General features: G+C 40.7%; 1 protein-coding gene across 2 annotated transcripts; it reads left to right on the plus strand.

Moving 5' to 3' along the window:
• ncapd3 (non-SMC condensin II complex subunit D3) lies at nucleotides 1-25,287 on the plus strand. Of its 2 annotated transcripts, XM_022743799.1 has the most exons (35): nucleotides 1-81; nucleotides 2,437-2,609; nucleotides 3,434-3,596; nucleotides 3,760-3,926; nucleotides 4,142-4,306; nucleotides 4,381-4,442; nucleotides 4,529-4,616; nucleotides 5,332-5,465; nucleotides 6,249-6,321; nucleotides 6,436-6,561; nucleotides 8,249-8,501; nucleotides 8,855-8,893; nucleotides 10,320-10,412; nucleotides 10,532-10,605; nucleotides 10,756-10,890; nucleotides 11,064-11,284; nucleotides 11,433-11,624; nucleotides 11,730-11,827; nucleotides 11,917-12,026; nucleotides 12,380-12,487; nucleotides 14,073-14,187; nucleotides 14,979-15,074; nucleotides 15,204-15,442; nucleotides 16,688-16,767; nucleotides 17,047-17,184; nucleotides 17,317-17,450; nucleotides 17,712-17,914; nucleotides 18,351-18,461; nucleotides 20,100-20,267; nucleotides 21,232-21,350; nucleotides 22,542-22,606; nucleotides 23,404-23,451; nucleotides 24,026-24,088; nucleotides 24,254-24,302; nucleotides 25,113-25,287. In XM_022743799.1, exons 1-35 carry the CDS (start codon nucleotides 30-32, stop codon nucleotides 25,180-25,182), a joined length of 4,224 nt encoding a protein of 1,407 aa, XP_022599520.1. In that variant the 5' UTR covers nucleotides 1-29; the 3' UTR covers nucleotides 25,183-25,287. The 2 variants fall into 2 exon arrangements, with proteins under 2 accessions (XP_022599520.1, XP_022599521.1); XM_022743800.1 differs by lacking the exon at nucleotides 2,437-2,609 and having other exon boundaries at nucleotides 43-81.
• The last annotated feature ends 107 nt before the right edge of the window (nucleotides 25,288-25,394 follow it).

The raw sequence follows: 25,394 nt of genomic DNA on the forward strand, positions 1-25,394 counted from the left end.
CTGGCGGGCTGATTCAAAACACAAACAAGATGGAGTTGATATCTGCGTTGCAGTTTCTGAAGATAGATGAAATCCCACAAGGTAAAATTGTGTGTTTTGTGTATGTAGTACGCATCCCTTTTCTGTTATACTGAATGACAGGGATTAACGTCGCTAACTAACGTCGCTATTTCCCGGGTTAGGCGCCCTGCTCTGATGTACATGAAGAGCAGTATTCAAAATCCCATTCACATATCTGTCAAGTTTGTCAGTGCCGCCTCGTTTTGAGGCAAAACGCCGTTAAAACGAAACATTAGACGTTAAAGCTTAATCGCTGGGAGCCAGCGGCGAATTCGGTGAACAGCTGTGTAACACACTCCGGTCTGCGTCCTCGCTGTGTGTGTTTCTGTTTCAGAGAAATGATGCGAAACAACCTTCTGTATCAGTTATCTGGTTGCCGATTTTATGAGTAGTGGTGTGTAGTTACGCTTAATCTTACTCTCCACGTTTCTGTCTTATCTGTACAAGAAAAGCACAGGTGGAAGTAGTAACTTCAGTGATGGCTGCATTCCATTTAGGTGAGTCAGTCCCAGGGTCCTGGTATTGTGCATTCTCACTCACTGACATGATGGTTTACTAGGGCACATAATGGAATTGAGCCATCTTGTGCTTTTCCTGTTTTGACATTTCAGAAGGTCTGCAGTGAGAAGGGTCTGCTGTCACAGAATTAAATGTCAACCATATTGGCAACCGATTAACTCTTTCAGGCATTTTTTCAAGCAAAATACCAATTATTTGATAACAAACATTTAAACACCTCTCCATACCCACAACATCAGTACACATCCGAGCGGATGTTTTCAGCCGCTGGACTGATTGTGACCAGGCTGCGCTCCCGTCGCACACCCGACCTTGTCAACATGCTAATTTTCCTCAACAAAAACAAGTTGGCAGAAATCGGGACATTGTGAGTCTGAAATATTTCTAAATGTTCTATTTTCATGTTTGAGCATGTTTCAGTTTGAGCTTGTCTTATAAGACTATATATTATTTTTTATGAGCGTGCTCCGCAGGTAATCTGATATCTTTATAAATATGTCTAGGCCTCTACAGCTTATGTTTCATAGGCTATGCAATGCTGTCAGAATATGCAGTGTTATTGAGGAAAATAAAGCTTCGATAGAGGGAAAAAAAACGCATTTGGTGTTATTTAAAAAAACAAAACAAAAAACGATTAATTGATTTATCGTTGATGTTACCAATGATCGGTTAAAAGAATGTGTTTACAATTTGCAACCCTAGTTGCAGCCATATTTGAACAGCGTTTAGACAGATGTCATCACTGCTGAAAGGGTTGTTTGGTGGTGTTACTGACAGCAATTTCACAATTAATACAAGTGGTGCCATGATTATTCCTCACAGAGACTTGAAACTTGCTAAGCATAGCCGATGCTTCATAATGAAACACACTTCCACACTGGTTTATGTTAGTTACTTAATTTTAAAGTTTTGAATCCTTCCAGGTGTTACATTCATGTGCTAAAGTGAAGATCTGATGACAAAACCTCTCCATTCAGAAGCTGTGGTGTCAGGAAACTCAACAGGGAATTCAAATACTTAGTTTGTCTTGTTATAATTTTGACAGTTAGTTGTATTAAATGACAAGTTATTTTTGTTGACTTCAAAGTGGAGGACAGTTTTAGATGCATGATAGCACATAAACACACTGTTCCCCTTAGCTGCTTGTGGAGCTGTAACACATGCCAAGTCCACTACAGTGTTTATTCTGCCCTGAATGGGACCACTGGGACCACTGTTGGATGAGGTGGGGTGATGCAGTGATGTATGTGTGAATCCCGATGTGTTGGACATGTTTTTTACATTCACATTGTAATATTGTGTTGCCTTTGTGTGCTGAGGAAGTGCTCACTGTGGCTTCAGTGTCAGCTGATGTTTTCACTAACTTCAGTCCATGGAGAGACAGTCGCTGCTGGTTCAGGGTTGAGTTTTGCCTTGTGTTGGGCTTCCTTTGTTAACTACTCAGTGCACACACCTGTTACCACCTCTGGTGTGTTAATGTTGTATTTTGGATATTGGATTGAAATGAGCCATAACTCATGCTGCTCTAGTGAAAATGAAATGCAGATGTAAGTTTTGTAAAGAAACCCAATTTCATTTTTTAAGTTAAGGGAATTCTGTTTTGGGAAATGATTTGCACTGTAATCGCATAGTAGTTATTTGGCTCAAATTAGCAAATCATTGGTTTGATCTTACAATTATCAGCAGCGCCTCCTAACGCTCCAGAGTAGTTTTAATTAAAAGGCTCAGTTGTGATTGTGCTGAGGAAAATAACTTTGCTTTTAATTAAGGAAAATTCTTACATGGAGGAAATGAGGAACTCACACGCTTTCCATCAGAGCTCTCCAAGTTCTCAAATGTTGTCTGTTGTGATTTCAGCGTGGGTGGATGAAGTTTGGGACTTGGAGTTCACAGAGAGAAAATCACTGGATGACGCCATAGAAGAAGAACTGGCAGCCAGTGGAGACAAGGCCTTCAGAAACCTGTACAAGTGTTTACTGGCCCACGCTGCTGACGAGCAGCAGTCTGCAGGCACAGGTGGAGCTTCACAGGTAAAACTGGTCTGTCCTCTGCTCCAGAGAGATATTTACAGGGTTTAGGCACTTTAGCTATTTTTACCCTCTTAAGTTGAAGATATGTATTTTTTACATTTATGCTGCTCATTTTCTAAATCATCCTGTAGATTTCTAGTCTGACTTCCTACTTTACAGCCTGTCCTTGTTTTCATTTTCTGTCCAGTGTGCAAAAAAATTATGTCAAACACTTAAAACTTCAGTGTCCTTTACTTATTCAAAATATAAATAATAATAGTAATAATAACAATTATTATCATTATTATTGTTTGTTATAGTAGTAGTAGTATTAAAATGCGGGATCTAAATTCTAAACAAATTGGTGTACACTGTATACGTCTGCTTTTTTTGTTTTGATTCCACAGCAATGACAAATATCTTCCCATTTTAAACTTGAAGGTTGAGGACTTGCTGACCTGAACTTGCAGGCTACATTTGCCTGACTTGCATGAGTGGTCTCTAGAACAACCAGTATGCTGGATTTTGCTGCTTATTATTTTAATGTAATGTCTATTGTGGCTTGAGATTTAGCAGAGGTGTTTCTATTAGCTCCTTACATCTCCTGCTCAGGCTTTTGTTTAAATTCATGTACATATATATAGGTGCAAGTGTGTATGTGTATTTGTTTTTATAGTTGCAGACAAGCAAACAACAAAAAAAATAAGATTTTTATAACGTACTGAAATATACTGAAACAATTGCTTTGTATGCTTTGATGATGAAAAACATCAGCCTGCTGGGTACCTGTTTTTCCTGTCTGGTAACAGCAGTAAATGCTGACTGTATCCCATGTTGCATCGCAGAGTATCTGGGCGAATCTGGGAGAGAATGGGGTGTCGGTCAAGACTCTGGTGGCCGTGCTGTCCTTCTTTGTCCTGGCAGGAAAAGCCAAATCGGCCAATGTCCAGCAGAGAGTCAACGGCCTGCACGCTGCCTCACTCTACCTGCTGCTGCTGGGAATCCCAGGTAAAACAGTAAAAACCATATAGCTTATCTTTTCAGTTGCGCCTCAAGTTGTGTGTGAATCAGTGCTTTTCAACAAAAGTACATTTTAAGAAGTTGAATGTTTTGTGTGTTTGTGTACAATTTTTTTTCGATGACTTTCTGCATGTTTGTTCACTGCTTCCAGGGAGCATCGCCAGCAAGGTTTTCCATGAGGTTTTATTGGACACGTGTTCTGACTTGACCTCTCACTGCTGGCCTCAGGACTCTGGAAAAAAGCGCAAGAAGGACGGTCTGAAGAGTTCTCAGGCCGAGGGCAAACGCTCCAAACCACAGCGGAAAGACACTGCAGAGGTACGGCCCTGTGTCAGATACCACTCAAACCCATAGGGGCATTACGAGATATGATGATACAACATTTGCTGCTTAATGCTACATATTGAATATTCGATAATATCAAATATCGTGATATTTCTCTTCATATGAAATATTATTCATAATATCGAAAAAAACAAACAAAAAAAATATGCAAAATGACCTTCAGTGATGGTATCTGTTGTTTTCCTCAGATGGAAGTGGATGAGGAAGAGGAGGAGGAAGAGGAGCTTCATTTCTCTGGTCAGGACTTGATCAAGATCAGAGAGGCTGTGGTTCTCCTTGTTCAAAGCCTCCTCAGACTGCTGCGCACATTTCCACTCAAAGACAAACCGCAGACTGCCAACAGCTGCACACAGGTAACTACTGTGTCTTCGATCACACCCGCTTCATGCTACACTGAGCCGCTGACCCGTTTGTTTTTTCTCTGCAGATCTTCACTAAGCTGCTTTACTTCGAGCCGGCCATTGGAGAGCTAACCGTCGCTGCTGAACAGTGAGTTTTCTGACGTCTTGCTCTTCCATGTTAAAGAACATATCCAGGACATGAAAGAGGAGACAGTTGTTTTTGTTTCTGCGCAGAGACATCACCAAGCTGAGGAGTGTTCCTGAGATGGCTTTCTACGGCCTGCAGATGCTCTGCTTGCCAAAACACGGAGACCAGAAAGAAGTAAGCTCCAATAATCATGGTGCATGGTGGGCCGACAGTACGCAGACTTGTTGGATACTATGTAAATTTACTTCACTAAATACCATCTTCAAGCTGCAGAGATTAGAAACATTTTCTCTGGTGCAGGCATTAAACTAAACAGCACTTTGCAGACTTGGTAATGGAGGATCATTCCGACTCTGCTGGTAGCTAGAGATACAAAAGCTTTAAGTGGTACAGTTCCCTTTTCAGGAATAAATCTACTGATCTTAGATCTTCTGTTTCTCTAAAGCCTGAATTGACCAAGAGGATGACCCCTGTTTAAAGGCCGTATGATGATTGATTGACTGAATGACCGATTAACAACAGAAAATAAGAACATATCTCTGTTTTTTTTTCTTTTTCCTGATGTTTCTTTGCTGTTTATTGTCCAATACTGGAGAGTTCTGTCTCCTCAGGGCTCTAAAACTATTCAAGTGAAACAATGTGAGGCAGAAACTTCTCAGAGACAGGTTAAGTCGAAAAATACAGGCTCGAAAAATATAGGCTCCACACAAGTAAAACACAAATAAACCATCATGTCTAAATAAAATCTACTAAAGGCTTTTAAAACTGAAATAGATTGTGATCTCATTTTGGTTAAACATGAGGCCTGGGTGATATCTACAGTGTTATTTATCCTTAATGTCACAATGGATGGATGTTTCTGATGCAAACTGATGTGTTTGTTGTTCAGTCCCTGCAGAGGGTTTTCCACCGGCTCCTCTACGTCATCTTGATGATGAATAAAGGCAACAGAGGGAAGCCCTCCCTCCTCGTGCCCAGCCAAGCCGTCCTCTCCACTCGCGACCAGGCCATCCATTTTGTTTGGTAAACAACTGCGTTTTTCATCGAATGTTAAACCAAACTGTAGAACGATTTTACTATATTGTGAATATGGATCTTGTTAATATTTAAACCAAGTGAGGAAATAAACATTTTTAATTAGTTTCACAGCTTTTCAGCTAAACTGATGCTGGACTTCATCTCTACCACAAAGTCAGGACACACATTTCAGCATGAGATTGTTGATGTGTGATTGACATAAAATCAGTATCATTCACTTCTTGAAACCAGATGAGCAGATCTACAGCTGTGAGAGATCCAGTGCTCGCAATGAGAAGACAAACCTATGGTTAACTAATTAGGCAAATAATTTAGAACATTAGAACAAACTCAGAACAGAGTTAAATAGGGGAAATAATGGTCTGAGATTTTTTATGATGATTACATAATTTATCATTATCTTGTTTTTGTTAATGCCTTTTTAAAGCCTCTAGTGCACATGTTCAGCACAGAGCGTGACTGCCACCTGCTGGATAAGCAGAGCTTTGTAGCTGGATTTTAGCAGTTTCTCTGCCACATAAAAATCTGAGACAAGACTCTAAAAAAATATTTGCAGATGTTACAGATGTATAGAAATGCATCGTTGCTCGTATTATAAAATCCACCAGTACATAATATCTTTATTGTGCCTATACCTGACCGTATTTAATCAATTGCATCATACATTGCAATGATTGATTGTTGATTATTTGGGGTATGTCTATCTGTTTAACTGCAGATATGTCACTCACTCATATATGACATTACACATGATTTATGTGATTCCAGTCACCTTGTGGCTGAGCTGAAGGAGCTGGCGTTACCTTGGCTTCACATCCTCCTGCAGCATATCTGCTTCCAGGTGAGTCCTCCAGCCGTGGCTCACCTCCTGTGAAGACTACCGTTTGCGGGTAGATTGTTGTAAGCTGATGCATTAGCACAGATGCGATATAATGTTCGTGTTGTGGATGTTCAGATGGTGGAGAAGAACGAGTTTCGAAGCCACGGAGCTCAGGCTGTGGGGATGCTGACGTCTCAGATGACGAGCACAGACTACGCCCGCTTCATCAAGTGGCTGTTTAACTTCTCCAGACACTCAAAGGTAAAGTGTCCCAGTGGTCGCCTCTTTATTCATGTGAGAAATGTCCTTTAAAATCTACATATTGGTGTTTTCTTTATGTTATATTTCTGTCATGATTCAGACACTAATATTTGATGATCACAGGTTTTGGTGCTTCTTTACCTTGAACAGCAGGATTTCTTCTTTAATCTAAAATGTGTACATGGAAACATGGCACATACAGGAAAACATACAGGATTCTGAAATGAACTGAACCCCAAACTGTTTTAAGATTCACTCGAGAATATTCACTAAGCTTATCACAAATTACAATCAAGGAAGCACTATTTTCAGTTTCTGTTTTACAGATGTAAATACACTCTTTTCATCTGATTTGCATGACATGCTCATAAATACAAACTGATGCTGAGCTGCTGAGGAGGCACTTTTATGCCTCAGGACGACAACAGTATTTTTGGGTCGTCCGTCTGTCTCATTCTCGTGAACAGGATATCTCAGTAACACCTAGATTCTTCTAATTTGGTACAAACATTCGCCAGGACTCAACTGATGACCGGAATTTGAGTGTCAAAGGTCACTGTTACCTCAGAAAACATGTTTTTGGCCATAACTCAAGATTCATACACTAATTCTGACACAATTTAAAACAAATATCTATAAAGATAAATGAAATGATGACATTTTATGTCAAAAGGGTCAAAGGTCAACTTCACTGTGACATCATAATGTTCTGCAAAAACACTTCTGGCCATTATTCAATGCTGTAACTCAGGACCAGAAGGGGAGGTTGTGACCCACAAGGCAGTAATTAGGGACTTTAAGCAGATGAAACGACGGCAACGGTGCCTATATACATTCAAATGTGTTGCTGTAGTAATGGAAATTGGAGGTCACTAGGCAACATTTAACTCTAACAACTGCTACTTTACTTGTTCAGGAAACCGTGGGCGCTCTGAACATTGCTACGATGTGTCTCTTAAAATGTCCAGAGAGCTCTTGATATTTGGTTTACAGACAATTTAATACCAAAGGAGGAGTTTAAAAGAGAATAAATCTGTCTGTTACTTCAGCACCACAGACAGCGTCGTGGTTTCATCAGTACACAGAGGATGGCAGGTTAACAACAGTTTGTCTATGAATAAACTGAAAAAATCTGTCAAATGATCATGTATTTTCTAACAAATGTACTCATAGTTCATAAAACTACTAACAGTATAATTGAATATAAACTCTTTAACGTATCACAGAGCACGGCAAACTAGTCTTTCTCCCGTAGTAGACAGTTTGGCTGCAATGCTAGGAGGTTTCAACCGTTGCTGCTTAAATAAATAACAAACACGACCAACCTGCCAGTCTATGCCAGCAGGAACAGGGGAGCACTGAGATTGGCCACAACCACCAGTTCACCGCTGAGCAACTAGAGGTCTTTGAATTGATGCTCTAAACAAATACAGAAAAAAAACACATATTCAAGCAGGAGGGCATTGGGGGAAACAATAAAATAACAGGTGGTTCAGCTTTTCTCAGTGCAGCCTTGTGGTACATATAGACAAACAAACTGTGACTGTTTCATTCCCACAGAGGGGCTTCATATACATTATTCCCCAATGAATGTTAACAAACAGTGGCTATAGTCTAAATATCAGGCTTCATCATCTCATATCAGTGACATCCCAGTCTTCACAGTCTGTTATTGTGGCTTCTGTAGATGGTGTCCCGGCTCTTCTCTGTGGACGTGGCGATGGTTCTGCTGGAGCAGCCAGAGAGGAATCCAGAGGAGATACAGGACCCGGAGCTGGCCTGCTTCCTGCCACACAAATTCCTCATCCAGAGCCTGCTGTTCGCTCGGCGGATGGACGAGTCACCCACCGTCCAAGGCCACGCCCTCGCCTCTCTAGCCCAGTGCCTGGAGCTGCCGTCACTCAACGTCACCCGGGCCGTCCACAACCTCTTCTCTGCCAGTGAGGAAGCACACACACACACACATACACACACACACACACACACATACACAAACACACATACATACATACATACATACATACATACACACACACACACACACACACAGGACCTGACACTGAACTGAAGTTCCTGTAGATGTGAGGAACCTGGGCTGAGTCTGGACCTGTTTCATATTTCAGTAGTTGATGCACTTTGTAGAGCTGAAACATGAAAACGTGTGGCGTGGGAGGATATCACACAACACTTAACACACTGAACTGTTAGAGTATAATTTCAGAGCTGTTGTGTTTACATTAATAAACTGTTTTTGTGGACACATTTAAAGTGACCTGTCTGTTGTTTTGTTCAGCTGGAACGCAGACCATGTTGGAAGGTGAAACCACATTAGGTAGGTCCCTGCACTCGACTGTTTCTTTATTTTCACTTTGTTGTTTAACTGACTAAACCAAGTGTCTCTCAAAATAGAGAAGTTTGGATGGAGAAATTCCACACAGGTGGGAAAGATTAATTTCAAGATTGACCCTTTATTCCTCTCTCTATTCTTTTGCTCTCAAGACATAATTCTAGATAATTACAGCTCCAGCTTTATTTCTGTACTTTTATCCATCACTCCTCTGTGTCATAATCACTTTGTACTCAAGTTAAAAAAGTGATGGCTCAAGAAACTCAAACAGTCAGAAACAAAACATCCATCAAGTCTCCTTCTTTCACTGCAACCTACTGTACATTTAAAGTTTTGCTCACTTTTAACACAAGGAAAAATGAAGAAGCTTGAAGTTCTGAATGTGTTTCACGTGCAGCAGGTCCAGGAAACTTTTAAGGGGAAAAAATTGTGATGTCTTATGTTTCTTGCATTTACAGGGTGAGGTGTTACATATTTGGTGTTGCAATTAAAGAGTGGTTTGTCATTGTAAGTTTTAGTTGTCTTTAAATCTTAGGCATTTTTCTTCTGCAGTTCATTTTGGCCGCTGTTGAGGCACTTCCTTTCCCCCTGTAGGTGGCAGGTTCAGGAAAGACTTCTTTGCTTGCTTAATCTGTTTTGACTGTTACCGACCTGATGAACACCTGATGAGGTCAAAACAGGTCTGCGTTTTAAGTCATATGCCTGTGTGTCTGGGTTTTCACTTCATAGTAAACTGAATATCTTTGAGTTTTGACTGTTGGTTGAACAGAAGAAGATATTTGATGATGTCACCTTGGAAGATTAGTTTTCACTGTTTTCAGATTTTTATAGATCAAATAATGAATCAATTAATCAACAAAATAATCTGCAGGTAAATCGATGATGAAAATAATGATTAGTGGCCGCCCTCATCTGACTGCTCGTGTTTCTTAACCTGTTTGACTTCAGGCAGTTACTTTGGAAGTATCATTTTATAAGCCCGAAATGATGGACAAAACCATGAAAATCAGACCTACGTTGTAATAAGTATTATTACAGTATTATTGCTTAACAATTAGTGATGGCAGTAATTTTTAGTGAGCTCTGGATTATCCTGAGTATCAGTTTTGATTCTTTTAGTGCCACAAACCAAAAGTCATTCACTGTATTTTGTTGGCAGACGCAAAACCTCACAAAATGAAAACAGAACTCTCTGGTTTACATGGACATATTTTTCACCTCGCTGTTAAAATATATATTTTTTTTTCAGCAAACAAGTTAAAATCTGGATTATTCACTGCTAGCTCTTGGTACATTACAATGTGCTGCAGACACACTTCAGTCTGTAATGCTTAAATGAAGTGGAGTCTGATACCCAGGCATGGTTCACTGTGGTGCATGGTGTTTTAATAGATGTGACTGTGTGTTTCAGAAAGCCTAAGCTCCCAGCAGACTCAGAAGACGTACCGCAGCCTGCCCTTCAGGACTGTGGAGATCAGCAGCGCTGACAGCTCTGTCTGTGACGGTGAGACAAACCAACTTCAGCTTCTCATTCACATGATTCTTATTACACACAGTGGATACTGGGCAGCTTTTGTAAACAGATGTGTAAGAGAGGTGTGTTATTCTGTATTTTCAATGCAGCAAAGGAGAACGTGGCTCTGCTCCTGCGGCGTGTAAAAGACTCTAAGACTAACGTGAGGAAATCAGCGCTGCAGGTACCTGGAGCTGAGCTTCACCAGACAGCCTCGTGTTTCAAATCACAGTGACTGATCAGTCGCCATTATATGTGTTTTCACCCTTTAGTAGCTTTCTGTCTGAGATGCGCAGATGACCTTTAACATCTGTGCTCTGCTGTCCCTCCACAGGCCCTGATGGGTCTCCTGAAACACGATGTGATCCCCATGAGCTTGGAGAACTTGGCTGTGCTGTCCGAGCGCTGCAGAGACCCGGCGGTGTCTGTGAAGAAAAAGGCCCTGCAGTGTTTGGGAGAGCTGCTCGCTGTGAGTCTCAACCAGCAGCTCTGACAGACAGTAAAACACACAGAAGAAAAACACTGACTGTGCCTAAAGGAACATTTTGCATGCTGCATACTTTTCCAAGTAATCTAGTTGGATGACAAAATGTATGAGAGATTTGCTATTAAAGGTTTAATGTGTTCTGCTCTGACCATCAGGCCAAACCACAGTGCAGTGTTGTGCAGAAGGCCTGGCTGCTGGGTGTGGTGCCGGCTGTAGTGGACTCTGAGAACTCGGTGCAGGACAAGGCCCTGGAGGCTCTGGACCAGGTGCTGCTCAGCCAGGTCAAGCAGTACTCCGCCAGCAGCCACCTGGATACCAGTCAGAGGCTGACCTGGGACCTGCTGGGCCTGCTCTGTCACGACTGCCGAAACCTCAGGTTGGACCGATGACATTCAGTCCAGCTTGAATGCTGAAGATTAGCAATAATGAGTTAAAATAACGAGTTTTACTGACCTTCAAACGGCTTTCTTAATTGGATCGCAGCGACCTCATCTTCTCATTTTGTATTTGTCTCGTGTCTCCAGCCGATATTTCAGCAGGGCGTTCACCATCTGGTCCAAACAGAACAAGTTCACGCCGAGGTTCATCACCATCCTGATCTCGCACACCGAGGCTGAGCACGCCGCCGGAGCCTGGCTGCTGCTCTCCAAGGTCGTAGCTTCCTCTCCCAAACTGCCCTACAGCAAGATCCTGGACGCCTGGGACAGCATGGTCAGGTGTGAGGGAAACAGGCTTTATTTACATGTGCTTTGAGCTTATGTTTTATATTCAGCTGAGAATCCAGTGTTTGTGTACATATATTTTTTTGTTTCTGCTCTTAGCTCAAAGGACGTCAGTGTGGCAACCTGCTGTCACATCATGGGTGTGATCGGAGACATCGCTCCACATTTGAATGAAGATACCAAAGACAGGATTGTCAGTAAGTGACTGTGGTTTGAGATAATGGGCAAATTCACAGGAAGAGTCTGGAACTGCTTTAATCTGACGACTTCCTCTCTCTCTCTCCAGATGATCTGATGTCCTCGTTGAAGACTTTTACTTTGTCTCTGGAAGTGATCAGTGCTTCTGTGGAGACTCTTTATCAGCTCGGCCACAGTGAAGACATCAAGCAGACTCAGGTTGGAGATCTTGCATTCTCACTGATACAGGAGCGTTTCATAATTAGAGATGTAAACAATGCAAAATGTAAACTTAAGGTAACCCCCCCCCACTCATGTTTACTGAGTGTGAGACCTGAGTGTTTATTTTCAAGCAGATGAGAAATACAAAAATCAGGGTTTTGACCAGTGTCAATATGATATTGATAATTATGTTTTTTTCTTAATTATGTTCTCAGAGTTTATGTGGTTTGTTGACTTTACCTTTTTTTTTATAATTTTCTTGTAAAATTCCAAATATAAATATATTTCCCAAGTATGACATCATTCATCACATGATTTAATCAAAACAACTTATTCTTCCTGATCTTCAGGCTTTTCTGAACCGGCACTGTGGTGAGCTGGTGTCAGCGTGTGAGGCTTATTTAGCCACCATCATGCTGAGTGAAAAAGGAACCGAGAACCTCAACGAGGAGCTGATGGTGAGTAGTAGTAGTAGTAGTAGTAGTAGTAGTAGTAGTAGTAGTAGTAGTAGTACAAGGGTTACAGTATTTAATTGAGGCCTAAAACCACTACATTTTAACCACAAATGTATTTATAAAGCACATTTTAAAAACAGCAAACAGCTGACCAAAGTGCTGTACAACTCCGGGAAAATACAATCAACACAGAGAAACAAAAACATCAACAAACAGCATGACAAAAACAGGCAAGCAGACTAAAATGAGGGTGACGACTTATCTTGGCCCGAAAGCTAATGAGTATAAAAATGTTTTGAGCCTAGATAGATGTGGCTATTCCACAGTCAGGGGGCCATGACTAAGAAAGCCCAGCCACCTCTGCTTTTAAGGTTAGCGTGAGGGCCGGTGAGGAGGCCCGTGTCCGATGATCTGAGGGGCCTGGCTGTAGTGTAAGGGGGTTAAAAGGTCTAATGTAGGGGGGTGATCCATTGAAGGCTTTAAAAACAAACGAGAAACTTGAAATCTGTCCTGAAGCGAATTGGGAGCCAGTGGAGAGAGGCCAGGATAGGAGTGATGTGGTCCCTCCCCCTGGAACCGGTCAAAAGCCGAGCCGCAGTGTTCTGGGCTAGTTGCAGGCGAGACGAGGACGACTGATGACTGATTCCGATACCATGTAATTTATTAATAATCTTATATAGTTTCGCACCTGGATAAAACAGCCGTTTTCCTGGAAATGAATTCTCCTCCTCGCTGTAAAACAGTGGTCTACACTGTGCAGCCACTGGAAACTACTGTTTTAGAGTGGTGAAGAAAAATAGATTTCTTCTAAATAGTGTAATGTTAGCTGTTGATTTAGCAACATGTTACAATGAAAAGTCCCACCAGTAAAAAGGCAACATGTACATTATGTAAGGGTGGCCCCAGTGTTAGGACAACGAGTGCATTCAGTTTCATTTATTCCTATGTTTATTTATTTTATTTTTTTGGACAGTCAAATTAAGAACATGAACACATAAGAAAAATTCTATTGTGTTCATGTATCTGTTCATCTCTTACCTAATAACAGCAATCATATTACAAACACACAGGGTTGGTGGTTGACAGCTGTTACATTTTTTTTTTTAGAGCAGTGGTATCGGATTGTTACTCCGTATCAGCCAATACACAAGTTCTGTTATTAGAATAAGTATCAGGAAGGAAAATGGTTTCGGAACATCTCTGTATTCAGGTACAGTGACGTTTAAAAAGACAGATTACAGAGGACGTTAGAAGGACTAATCATTGTCTTCTTAACACACAGCTCCGACGCTCACTGAACAGCTTACAGCATCTTTTATTAAAGTCTCACTTTATCAATAAACACACTAAAACACCAAGCTGCAGTTGTCAGATTCACACACGCTGGAGGCCCATTTAGAAAAAGCTCAGATTTTAGGGGAAAAAATTGTGTTTGAGTCTGTAGAGAGGTCTGGACAACAGAGAAAAAGAATTTGGTTGTGCTCAAAGTGTCACATTACTGTTATCCGTCAGAATCGCAGACCTGCACCACCCAGGTCAGTTCATGTATAGTTGTGCTTTTCATAAAATAATATGTTCTTTCTTCTAGATAAAACACCTCCACACTCTGGGTGTGGCGTCACTTAACTGTCCCGCCAAGGTCAGCAAAAGGACGGTGCTGCTGGTGGAATCTGTCCTCACAACACATTCTGACAAACTGGCAGGTACGCAGGATGGACGTGTGAGGGTTGATTGTCAAGGCAACACTTTGGCGGATGATGTGGTGTTGCAGCAAAAGTTAACTTTACTTTATAGAAGCACTTTTTGAGGCTTGTCATACAGACTATAACCTCAGTAATACAGGATTTTTGAGGCTGATGCTGATATTGACATTTGCAAGATCAGACTATCCAATAATATTATATTGACTGATTGATAGAAATTTCACACACACACATACACACACACACACACACACACACACACACACACCTTAAACAATCTTAATATGGATTCCACAGTGCTCCCTGATGGGCATAGTTAGACAAACCTAGAGTAGCATTTCTGTACATTTTACTGTTGCTGATCAACTGCCTTATACACTCAAACCTGTTTATGTCACAGAGGATAATATCAGCCGATATAGATTCATCAGTTTAGCACTAATGCAGACTGTATTCTGATTCTTCAAGTCTTGTTTTAATTTTTTATTTCCTTGTCTAATTGGCATGAAAAAGCCATGAAAGATTTGTTTTTGAGCAGACCTGGTTCTTGAAGAAAACTTCTCATTTTCTTAATAAATGTCACATAAGATGATATTGAAAATTATATTTCTTAGGAGGAGTGTATTGCTCTGTGCCACAGTGTCCCTTTTTGGTACTACCTGTAAGAGTAGCCAAAGTGGGGAAAAAAAAATCAAATCAAACCCTAATGGGCTTTTAAAAGTGTGTGTGAACAGATCTATTATATTCTGTGGTAACATGGTTGACATGTTCTCTGTGTTGGTTGTTGACAGGCTGCCAGGAGGAGCTGCCCGCCTCGCTGCCTCTGTCCCAGTTCAAAGCAAACTCTCTGCCGACCAGAGTCAGAGCCCACGGAGTCATCACTTTAGGTGAACTGTCCTCCTTAGTTTCTGTGTCTCTTACAGTAATGTCTGAGAAATGATAACCTTGACCTCCATTCATTCCTGCCATCTCATAACACACGTGATGTTTCCTCTCTTGGCGTCTGTCTGGTTCAGGTAAACTGTGCCTGCAGCATGAGGAACTAGTCCAGAAGTACCTGCCAGTGTTTGCAAGGGAGCTGGAGGTTGGCACAGAGGTCGCCGTGCGCAACAACGTGGTGGTGGTTATGTGTGATCTGTGCGTTCGTTACACCAACATCGTGGATCACTACATCCCCAACATCTCCGCCTGTCTGCGAGACAATGAGGCCGTCATCAGGGAGCAGACTCTCATCATGCTGACCAACCTGCTGCAGGTGGGACCTGGTCTAGACCTTCTGCACTACAGATTGAGAATTACTTTTAACATTTTTTAAATGATATAATTGATTAAGATGATTGTTGCCCTTTTATAAAAAATAAATTCAATGAAATTAACATCTGTTAAAGGTAGGCTTGGGCGATATCTTTTTATGATGAACAAAATGTATGCAAATATTTCAATCACAAAAGACAGAACATTAAAATAATAAGAAATCTGTAATGAATACAATGATACACACAAAAAATAAACAAAGGATAACACAGGGATGTGAGGACAAGAAAGGAAAGAGAAGTAAAAAAAAATCACAGAATGCTTAAGCGTTTACAGGATTGCTTGTCAACTGGTGTTCCAACCAAATGTAATTCATGTAATAGTTTACTGTTAGTTACATCAGCTGGAAACGCCATTAGAGGCCCGATTATATAAGAACGGTACTTCCCCCATTTCAAGTAATACTCCTCCACCTTATCAAGCAGCCTGTGTGATAATTGCTCTAGAGCAGCCAGGTGATCAAGAGAAGTGTGATGCTGGTGCAGAGGAGGCTTTCCATCCTAACATGAGGGCAGTCTGGATCATCTGGATCAGAACGTGGTAGATTCAAGCCACTTGCTGCTGGAGGGTCACACAAAAAAAACAGACTGGGGGAGAAAGAGATATATAGATATGTATAGCTGATCAGAACTCCAGAGCATGTGTACCAGGGTACCATCTTTGTCATGACGCCTCCAGCAAACCCACCATATGCAGCCTGGATGGTGTCTGGGTGACATATATGTAAAAATATCACATATGGAAGGAAATATCACAATAATCATTATTATGGAATATCAGCCAAAGCCGATTTTTGCCTCAAATATTAACCAGGTTCTTTCTTCTCTCTCCATATGATCTAAAAGCAACAAATACTATTTGAAAACTATCAAATGGTAAATTAAAGATCAGTAAGGGCATTTAAAACTAAGTTCTGTTTCATATTTTTCATATATCACCAGTTAAAAACCATCATGAGACAATGGTATTATTCTCAGAACTCTGCAGTGAGCTTTTCTTTAAACACTTAAACTAGAAGGAAAATACTGGATGAAGAAATAACAAAAGATTTTAATTTTAATCACTGAATCTTGTCCTTGCATTCCTTTTTATTTTGTGCTACTCAGCTGTTCTCTGCAAATCTTTAAGCATAGTTTGGATGTAAAATCTGTCTCATGTAACCTCTGTTCTTTTTTTTTTTTTCTAGGAGGAATTTGTGAAATGGAAGGGCTCCCTCTTCTTTCGCTTCATGGTGGCGCTGGTTGACCCAGCCCCTGCCATCGCTAGGTAAATCAAACTGTATAGATAGACAGATGATGACTGGCAGTGTTGGGAAATCAGCAGCAAGGTCCTGTTGATCTTTAGTATCCAGTTCTACCAGGGCTGCAATATCACAGTGTCACTTTTTTAAACTGGAGTATCCATGACACGATGATAGGGAATGCATGTGTAAATACTGTATGTCTGTTGTAATTCACTATTGTAATGTCCCAGACAAAGATCATATGTTCTAGTGCATGCATTTGTCAGTTAAAGTGTAACTATCTCATGTAACCCCCCCCCCAGTCTGTGTGAATACTGTCTGCTCCACCTGCTGCTGAAGAAGAACCCAGAGATGTTCAGCCAGCACTTCATTGAGTGCATCTTCCATTTCAACTCCTACAAAGAACACAAGTCCTACAACAAGTTCCCTCAAAATGAGAGGTAGGAAGCTGTGGGTCATCCACTGACACAGTACAGTATGTGTCGTGTTACAGTTCATTCAAGCATTATATGTAAGGTTAACTCGGTTATTTTTGTTGATTCATGGGGTTAATTATTTTAAAATCTATCCAGTGAGAAGGTCCGGTTCTCCTTGAAAGGAGCTCAGCACCGGGAGAAGCGTTTCCGGATCTACCGCTTCCTGTTGGAGCACTTCACAGACGCTCAACGCTTCAACATCACCAACAAGATCAACCACACCATCTTAGGTGAGTGTGTGTTTGAACTGGGAAGTAAAACCAACACCACGTGTACGTAGAACCCCAGATGTGTGTGGTCTTAACGTTTTTCTTTCTCTGGTTATGACTTGTATGGTGAAATGAACTCTGGCTGTTCTTCATGAAAGGATGTTTTATGAATTTAAACATCTCTTGGGAAACATTTTCTTTCTGAACAAGCACCAGTTTGGACCTGGAGTAATGCTAACTTCAAAAAACTCCCTCGTAATCTCTTCCATTTCCCTATCCCAGCATACTTTGCAGACGAAGAGCTGCCTCTGGATGCAGACGGCGCAGAAATTTTGTCAGAGACCTTCAACATCTTGAGCCTGAAGGAGATGAAGCTGCAGGCCATCTCTGCTCCAGCAGGATCCGGGGAGGAACCAGAGGAGGAGAACATGGCCAACATGGCTAAGGTTGTCCTGCAGGCCGCTCAGAAGAAGGTGGTGACCCAGGTGAGAGTTGTTGGTCAAGCTACCTGAACACTGCTGTCAATCAGTCATCAAAAAAATGTTTCGAGGACTCTTGAATGTAGCCACACCTTTGGCTAAAGTAACACAGCTAATGCTTATACCCAAGTGTATCTGGGCTCCTCGTCCCACAGCACAGCACATTTACATTAATCCTCCATCTCACTGCTGTAAGAGAACAAGCTGACAACCAGATGTCAAAGTAACAGATTGTCAGTGGGATTGTGATCCCTTTACACTGCTCATTACTGAAAAAGCACTGACATTACTAATACATTACTGCCCAACAGTGCAGGTGAGTGGGTGGAGTCAGCACTTGGCCAAAGGTACATCATGAGTCTGATGGTGTAGTTTTCCTATTAAACCAAATACCGCTCTAAAGGTGTGTGAGCTCCTTTCAGCTTCCTGCTCTGACCCACAGGTCGCGAAGAAGGCCTTCATCGAGAACACGGTTCCTCTCATCATCAGCCTGAAGAATCTGCTGGAGCAGAAACGCTCTCCTGTCCTCAGAGACCTCATGGCCTACCTGCAGGTGAGACCACAGCATTACATCATCAACAAATATCAAACACTGTACATTGACATAGAGTGGGAATAATTATTTATTATAGGACTGTTGTATTGAGTTGGATTAGATCAGGGGTCTCCAGCAGGTGGCTCATGAGCCATCAGTAGCTCACCCCCTGTTTTAGAGTAGTTCACCAAAAGGTTCTGAGAATGTAGTACGTTGTTACGCTCAAGTTTGTTTACATCAGATATGCTGTAGGCCAGAGGTCCCCAACTCCCAGGCCGTCGACCGGTGCCGGGCCACAGAAAAGGGATGAATTGATAAATTTTCTTTTTTCTTTTTTTTTTTTTTTTCATTTGTAAAATACAGCAATTGCCTGATAATATGCTGTTTAGGGCCATGAATAGTCACCATGCAGCCAGTAACTATTAACCGCCATATTTATTTTCTATTTATCATTTATGGTCACACTGCTTCTCTGTCCTCTCCTCAGTACACACACACACACACACACACACACACACGCACACACACACACACACACACACACACACACACACACACACACACAGAAGAGTAGATGCTGAGAGAGAACCAGGTGAAGTAAAGATAAGTGAAGATTACTGGAGCTATTAAGGAACTTTACTGTAATTGCAATAAAAAGTAAAAGGCCAATAAGAAGTTTATCAAACCAACTGTTCAACAAGCAACAAACAGAAAAGAGATATTTATATCTCTTTATATATAATAATAATGAATAATGATGATACATTTTATTTAAAAAATAAAATGTATCTGTAATTATATGAAAAAATAGTACATGGCACAAAATACAGAATAAATTAGAATAAATGTAATTGTATAAAAAAATATGATTGGGCGCTGGTGCTGGAGTTAAAGAGAGTAGGCAAGTTTGAAGAGGTGGGATTTGAAAACAGGAAGAGAATCAATATTACAGGTGTCTTGTGAAAGAGAGTTCCCAAGTCAAGGGGCAACACAGCTGAAGGCTCTGAACCCCAGGGCAGTAAGACCGGCAGGAGGTACAGTGAGATTAGTGGAGGAGGAAGATTTAAGAGCACGGGCAGGTGAGCAAGTTTGGAGTAGATCACAGAGATACGGAGGTGGTAGGTTGTGAGGTGACTTTAAAAGTGAGGAGCAAAATCTTGAAGTCCATACGGTGTTTAACAGGAAGCCAGTGCAGTTGCTGGAGAACAGGAGTAATATGGTCTATTGAGGGGATTCTGGGGAAGACCAGTGAGGATAGAGTTACAGTAATCAATGCGAGATGTGAATAAGGAATGTCCAAGAATAGCAGTGCTGTGGGTTGTAAGTGACCGACGTATGTGATTGATATGGCGTGGATGGAAGAATGCAGCCCAGATGATGTTATTGATGTGTGCTTCAAAGTGCACACTATATATATATATATATATACACACATATACAACGTTGTGCTAGTAAAGCTAATAGTGAATTGTTATGGCCTTGTAATTATGGGGAATTATTGCAGTGGTGTTTGCATGACTGTGTGTTCAGGTCTGACTGATTCGTGACTCAGATTTTTGTCTGAGAGGAGAGTGGAGTCACTGTGCAAGACCTTGAGCTAAGCAAACCCACAGTGACACTGCTCCATGCACAACATGACACTGTTGTTCCCATCAGGTGACGATGCAGGAGTACCGTAATGAGGTGAAGGAGTTTTTCTCTGGAGACGAACAGCTGGCGGCTGAGGTGGAGTTTGCTCTGAAGTCGGTTGAGAGGGGGAGAGAGATGGAGGAACAGATGAAGAACTGCACCCTGACGGGAGATGCTAAGACTCCCACTGCACAGGTCAGAATACACTACATACACACTGAGTGCAACTTCAATATAAATGTATATGATAATAATAATAATGATATAAGCAGAACCTTTATATTTGTGAAGTTAATCATTTGTCACAATTTATGAACACATTCATTACTACTCAATAATGTCTAAATTCAATCGTTTTATATATAAAACTAGGTTTAGAGTTGTCTTCAGTCATTCCTCAATGTTTTAGTTGTTTTAAACATGATTGTGGTGATTTAATTGACAGTTAAAAATATTTCACATTGCAATTATATGAATTTTTATCGTTTGAAAATATTTACAGGAAATCATAAAAATGTTCAAAATTTTTAACAGATAAAAAAAGAACATAATACCTGCCCTGTGCTCCTATGGCTATGTAAAAAGGACTATTGTAAAGACTCAAAAATGTAATACTTTTAAATGTCATTTTAATTTTAAACATTATTAACTGTTTGACTTGATACAATATATTCATTACTATTAATTGATAATATATATATATTATTATTAATTAAGTTGTATTAAAATAAGATAATTGGAGCTGATTGATTAGTCAGTCGATTATTAAATTAATAATCAGGTATTTTGATAGTTGGTTAACACTTATTCATATTTGGATTATTGGTTGGTCACCCTAGTGTGTGGTGACAATGTTTCTGTAGGGACTGAAAAACCCTGTCTGAGGTCATATTTAGAAATTCAGGGTCTTAAATGGTCTGGGAGTGTAAGATTGTCTTCTCTTTCCATTTTAAATAGATTAAAGAAGAAATACAATACATAAATATGTTACCATTACTGTTGTGATGTGATTTGTTTTTGTTAAAAGTATTTAATTATAATTATTGATTCTTTTAAGAAATTACTGAAATGAAATTGTTATTTTCTTAAATGAATTAAGTGCAGGTCAGCGTCTCTGAGTTCCTCATAGTCAGTCATGGTGATTCTGGTCTTTCCTCAGGGTTCAGTCCAGGGCTCCCCTACCAGGTCCAGGCCCAGGCCCCTCCTCTTGTCAAGCTTTGCCACCCCACAGCCGGCACGTCCAAACCACCCGTCTCTCAGACTGTCACACACTGACAGGTAGGTTTCCAAAGCAGCCGATCAACACCAGAGACTCAGTATCTTCACGTGTGCAATAATCACTACATTTTGCCAGGGACTGAAGCTCTTTGTAGCTACGACAGACGTATGAGATCAGTGTGTGAGAACTTGTAGATCTAAAGTCAAGTAAATTTTTCTTTATATAGAGCCAAGTCACAACAGACGTTATCTCAAGGCACTTTTCATATAGAGCAGGTCTAGACTGCACTCTTTATTCGACTGATAACACTGTGACAGTGGCAAGGAAAAACTTTTTAAGAAGCAAAAAACCTCGGGCAGAACCAGACTCAGGGTGGGCAGCCATCTGTGTCGACCATCCCCCTTTTTCTCAGTTTCCTCCGCTTTTTTTTTTTTAAATGAAAACCTCTGGGAAGCAACCGCATGTCGAGGGGAAAAAAGCAGCCACACTAAAAAGGCGGCACAGCACCCGTCTCCTCTTTAAAATACAAAAACAAAAGCCAGAGAGTGTATACATGCAATGGTGTACCTTCCACACAGCAATTGGATAAACCTGTGTTATCTTCTCTCCTCTCCAATTTGGATGACAGCAAATGACAGTAACGTGAAGCTGATGTGCGTCTCTGTCTGTCTGTGTCACTAAACCAGCTGGACACTGCCCCTCTTTGTCTGTGTCCGCTCAGCTGACATTGGGCGAGGGCGGGGTACACCCTGGACGGGTCGCCAGTCCATCACAGAGCCGACATATAGAGACATACAATTACTCACGCTCTACAATTTCTCATTTATGTTCATTTTAATATTCACTTATATTAATATTCCATTTAAAAAAAAAAAATTCTATTCAATAAATATGCGTCAGTGTTCTGGGACTGGCCTCACTGGCCATTCACAACCAAGTCACTTAATACATGTCAACATCTAGACCAATGGAAAAGCCTGCAGCAGTGGGTCAGAAATTCCTTTTTTCTTATTTAGGTTTTGCTTTAATCCCTGTGTTGTAGACAGAACAATTAATATTTGTTCAAAGTAAAACTGTACATCAATAAGACTGTCATTATACAATTGAGAATGGAGGAAGCAGGAAGGTAATTTTTTAACATTATTTTTAGGCATGTATTGGACATTGTATGGTATTCATCTCCACTGGGTCATCAGGATGCCCAATGTTTTAAATGTAAATGTTTCTTTGTGTGTGTGTTTTATTATCAGGCGTACGAACAGATCCCAACGGGAGCAACACGTCCGGTCGAAGTTGGTTGCTCTGCAGGAAACAGGTAAAACATGCTGGAGGTTAAAACTCTGATCTACACGTGTTGTCACAGGTGCTGATGAACCAACAGAGAATTATCACCAACTCTGCTATAAAACTATAAAGTTTTGTTTTGAATCTCACAGCTCTCATCAGTCTGGTTTCTAGCATCAGTAGGCAGCTCTTCTCAGAGAGGAAGATTTAAAATGCCACTTCCTGCTCAGCGGCAAACAACAGACAGACACAGTCAGAGAGCAGCAGTTGAACAAAGTGGAGCATTTATCAGCTAAAGAGTCAGTTATTTTCCTCAGGAGCTGCTGGAGACCAATCAGAGCTAAAAGAAAGGGAACACTGGACTTAGATTCATCAGGTTTACTCGAACACCTCTCCACATGAATACTAACCTGTACAATATGACTCCTTGTCTGTGGGATGTATAAAGCGACAGTCGCTAACACATCAAAGGGGCTGATATTTTACATTTACACTTTTATCCAAAACAACTTACAAGTAGGGGACATCACTAAAGCTTCAGTGCAGTAGGAGACCTTGGTGTAAATAGTAAGTACTACATCTAAGTGCTTAGTAAGTGCTAGTTAGGCAGTGAGGCAGCTAGCCAGGCAGATATATCTGTGTTGTGCTCAGTACTTGATTCTTTAGATATTTATAGAAACACTATAAAAATATTTCATATCATTCTCGGTCTGATTTATTATAAAGACGTAGTTTTATTATTTAATTCAATCTGATGTCTTTTTTCTATCCAGCATCAGTGACGACACTCGGTCCTGACTGACTTGTTTTGTGTGTCTTTGTTTCCAGTGATGCGTAAAGGTGCTGTAGACAAGAGAGCGATCAGCACACCTAAAGGTACAACCTGCGCCACGCTCTACAACACATCATACACCAGACATCTGATATTCAGACATGTGTATACTGTCATCCACATAATCCTCCTGCATCACACGTGTGCATGGCTGTTACAGATCCACTGGCACCTGAACACACAACCATCAGCGGTGTTATGAGAAAGTGAATAAATGTTTTTCCCAACCTTTGGAACTTTTACTTTAACAGTTACAAAACTACACTTGAAAGAAAAAGGTATTTAGAAAGGCACTATCTGTTAAGTACGGATCTGGAGTCAGACATGGTATGGTTAGCTTAGCTTAGTTTAGCGTGAAGGCTTAAGACTGGCTCTGATTAAAGTCCAAATACAAACTCATCAACACGTGTAAAGCTCAGTGATGAGCTTCTTGTGTCTTGTTTGTTTCATCTGTTCACAAACAGAACTGTACAATTGTTTTCTGCTGGAAGTTTTCACATTACCTTTAAGTGATTAAGGTGCAGATCTATTCATTTTAGTGTCATTACCTCATTGATAAGAACTTTTATTCCCACTGTCAACCCCACCTGTCCATCTGTCCTCCTCCCTGTGATCCAGGTGTCAACATCAACTTAACTTTTGACGAAGGACTAAGCGCAATCTTCAGTGACCGAGGAACAAGTAAGCTTCTCTGACCTCTCCCTCAGTCTGACCAATCAGGTGTTCAGGCAGCAGTTAAATGAGAATCTGTTCTCATTAGAAATCAACCTCATTTCCTCCAGAAATAAAAACATCAAAGTGAGGTCGACAGGTTTAAATGAACCTGTTTCCATTGTGTCCTCACAGGTTTTGGCGGAGAGACCAGTGTTCTTCATGTGCAGTCGAAAGAGCAGGAGTAAGTCGGCCATTTTGTCTTTGGTTCCACACAGTCCGTGTTTCAGTCACACTGTCACATGTGGTTTGACTGAGTTTATAGCAACAACAATCATCTGATTCAATAGTAAAAGATGTATTTTCACTCATTTTAACATTTGTCTCTTTTAACACAGTCATATATTATTGTAGGTCAGGTTTCCTTTTCCAATATGGTATTTTGAAATTTTGTAATGTCATCCTCAGAGGACAGGACTGAATGTTTCCCAGTAACAAGAACTGTGTGTATCTTATTCCTCTGAGCCATAGAAATCCATTGTTGTTATTAAAACTTGAGCTTATTTTAACTCAGTCCACACACACCATCCTGCTGCCCAAAATACTCCGCACCAAATGTGGATTAATCCACCGCTGAAAGTAGTCCTCAACAAATACATTATTACGTTTGATTAAAAACTAGTGTCCAGCTGTTGTAGCCTCTTTTGGATTTGTCTTCAGTAGAAACCAGTTGTCTTCAGGCTGAGAGCCACAGACAGGGTGGACAGGTCAGAAATCACAGAGAGGCTAACACATTGTTTATGTGGGTGTTAATATGGGATTTGTTGACAATTAAGAGAAGTATTCAGTACAATGATCCTTATCCTTAAACAGTTGGTTCACCCGGATTACAGATTAAATGTTTAGGCCTACAGCACTGTGTAAAAGATTTAGGTACTGACAGTGAAGTCAGGATGATCATACAGAGTGCAGCAAAAACAAAAAACAAACAGAATCACATCAGTACTTTCTGGGGTTTTTAAAGTGTTGTTAAAATGTCTGTTGTGTGTTTCAGAGCTCCTCATCCCAGGCAGTGGAACGTGGAGTCTCCTCTGCGCCAGAAGAAAAGATCATCTAAAGTTTAACTTCATGTTTTTTTGTTTGTTCTCTGTCTGTTGTACCACTCTATCTTTGTTTTCGTCCTCATGATGTTGATTCATATTCTGCCATGTGTATCCTGAAAGTGTCTGTGTGACTGTTTGTCTTTGTTTATGTTTTTGATAATAAATGCATCTTTGACTTCATATTTTTTGTGGCCAGCTTCACTTCACTATGTTCTTAATACACAGTCTTTTGT

This window comes from Seriola dumerili, unplaced genomic scaffold (genome assembly GCF_002260705.1).
Source record: "Seriola dumerili isolate Sdu_G_001 unplaced genomic scaffold, Sdu_1.0 BDQW01000073.1, whole genome shotgun sequence".
NCBI classification, from domain to species: Eukaryota; Metazoa; Chordata; class Actinopteri; order Carangiformes; family Carangidae; genus Seriola; species Seriola dumerili.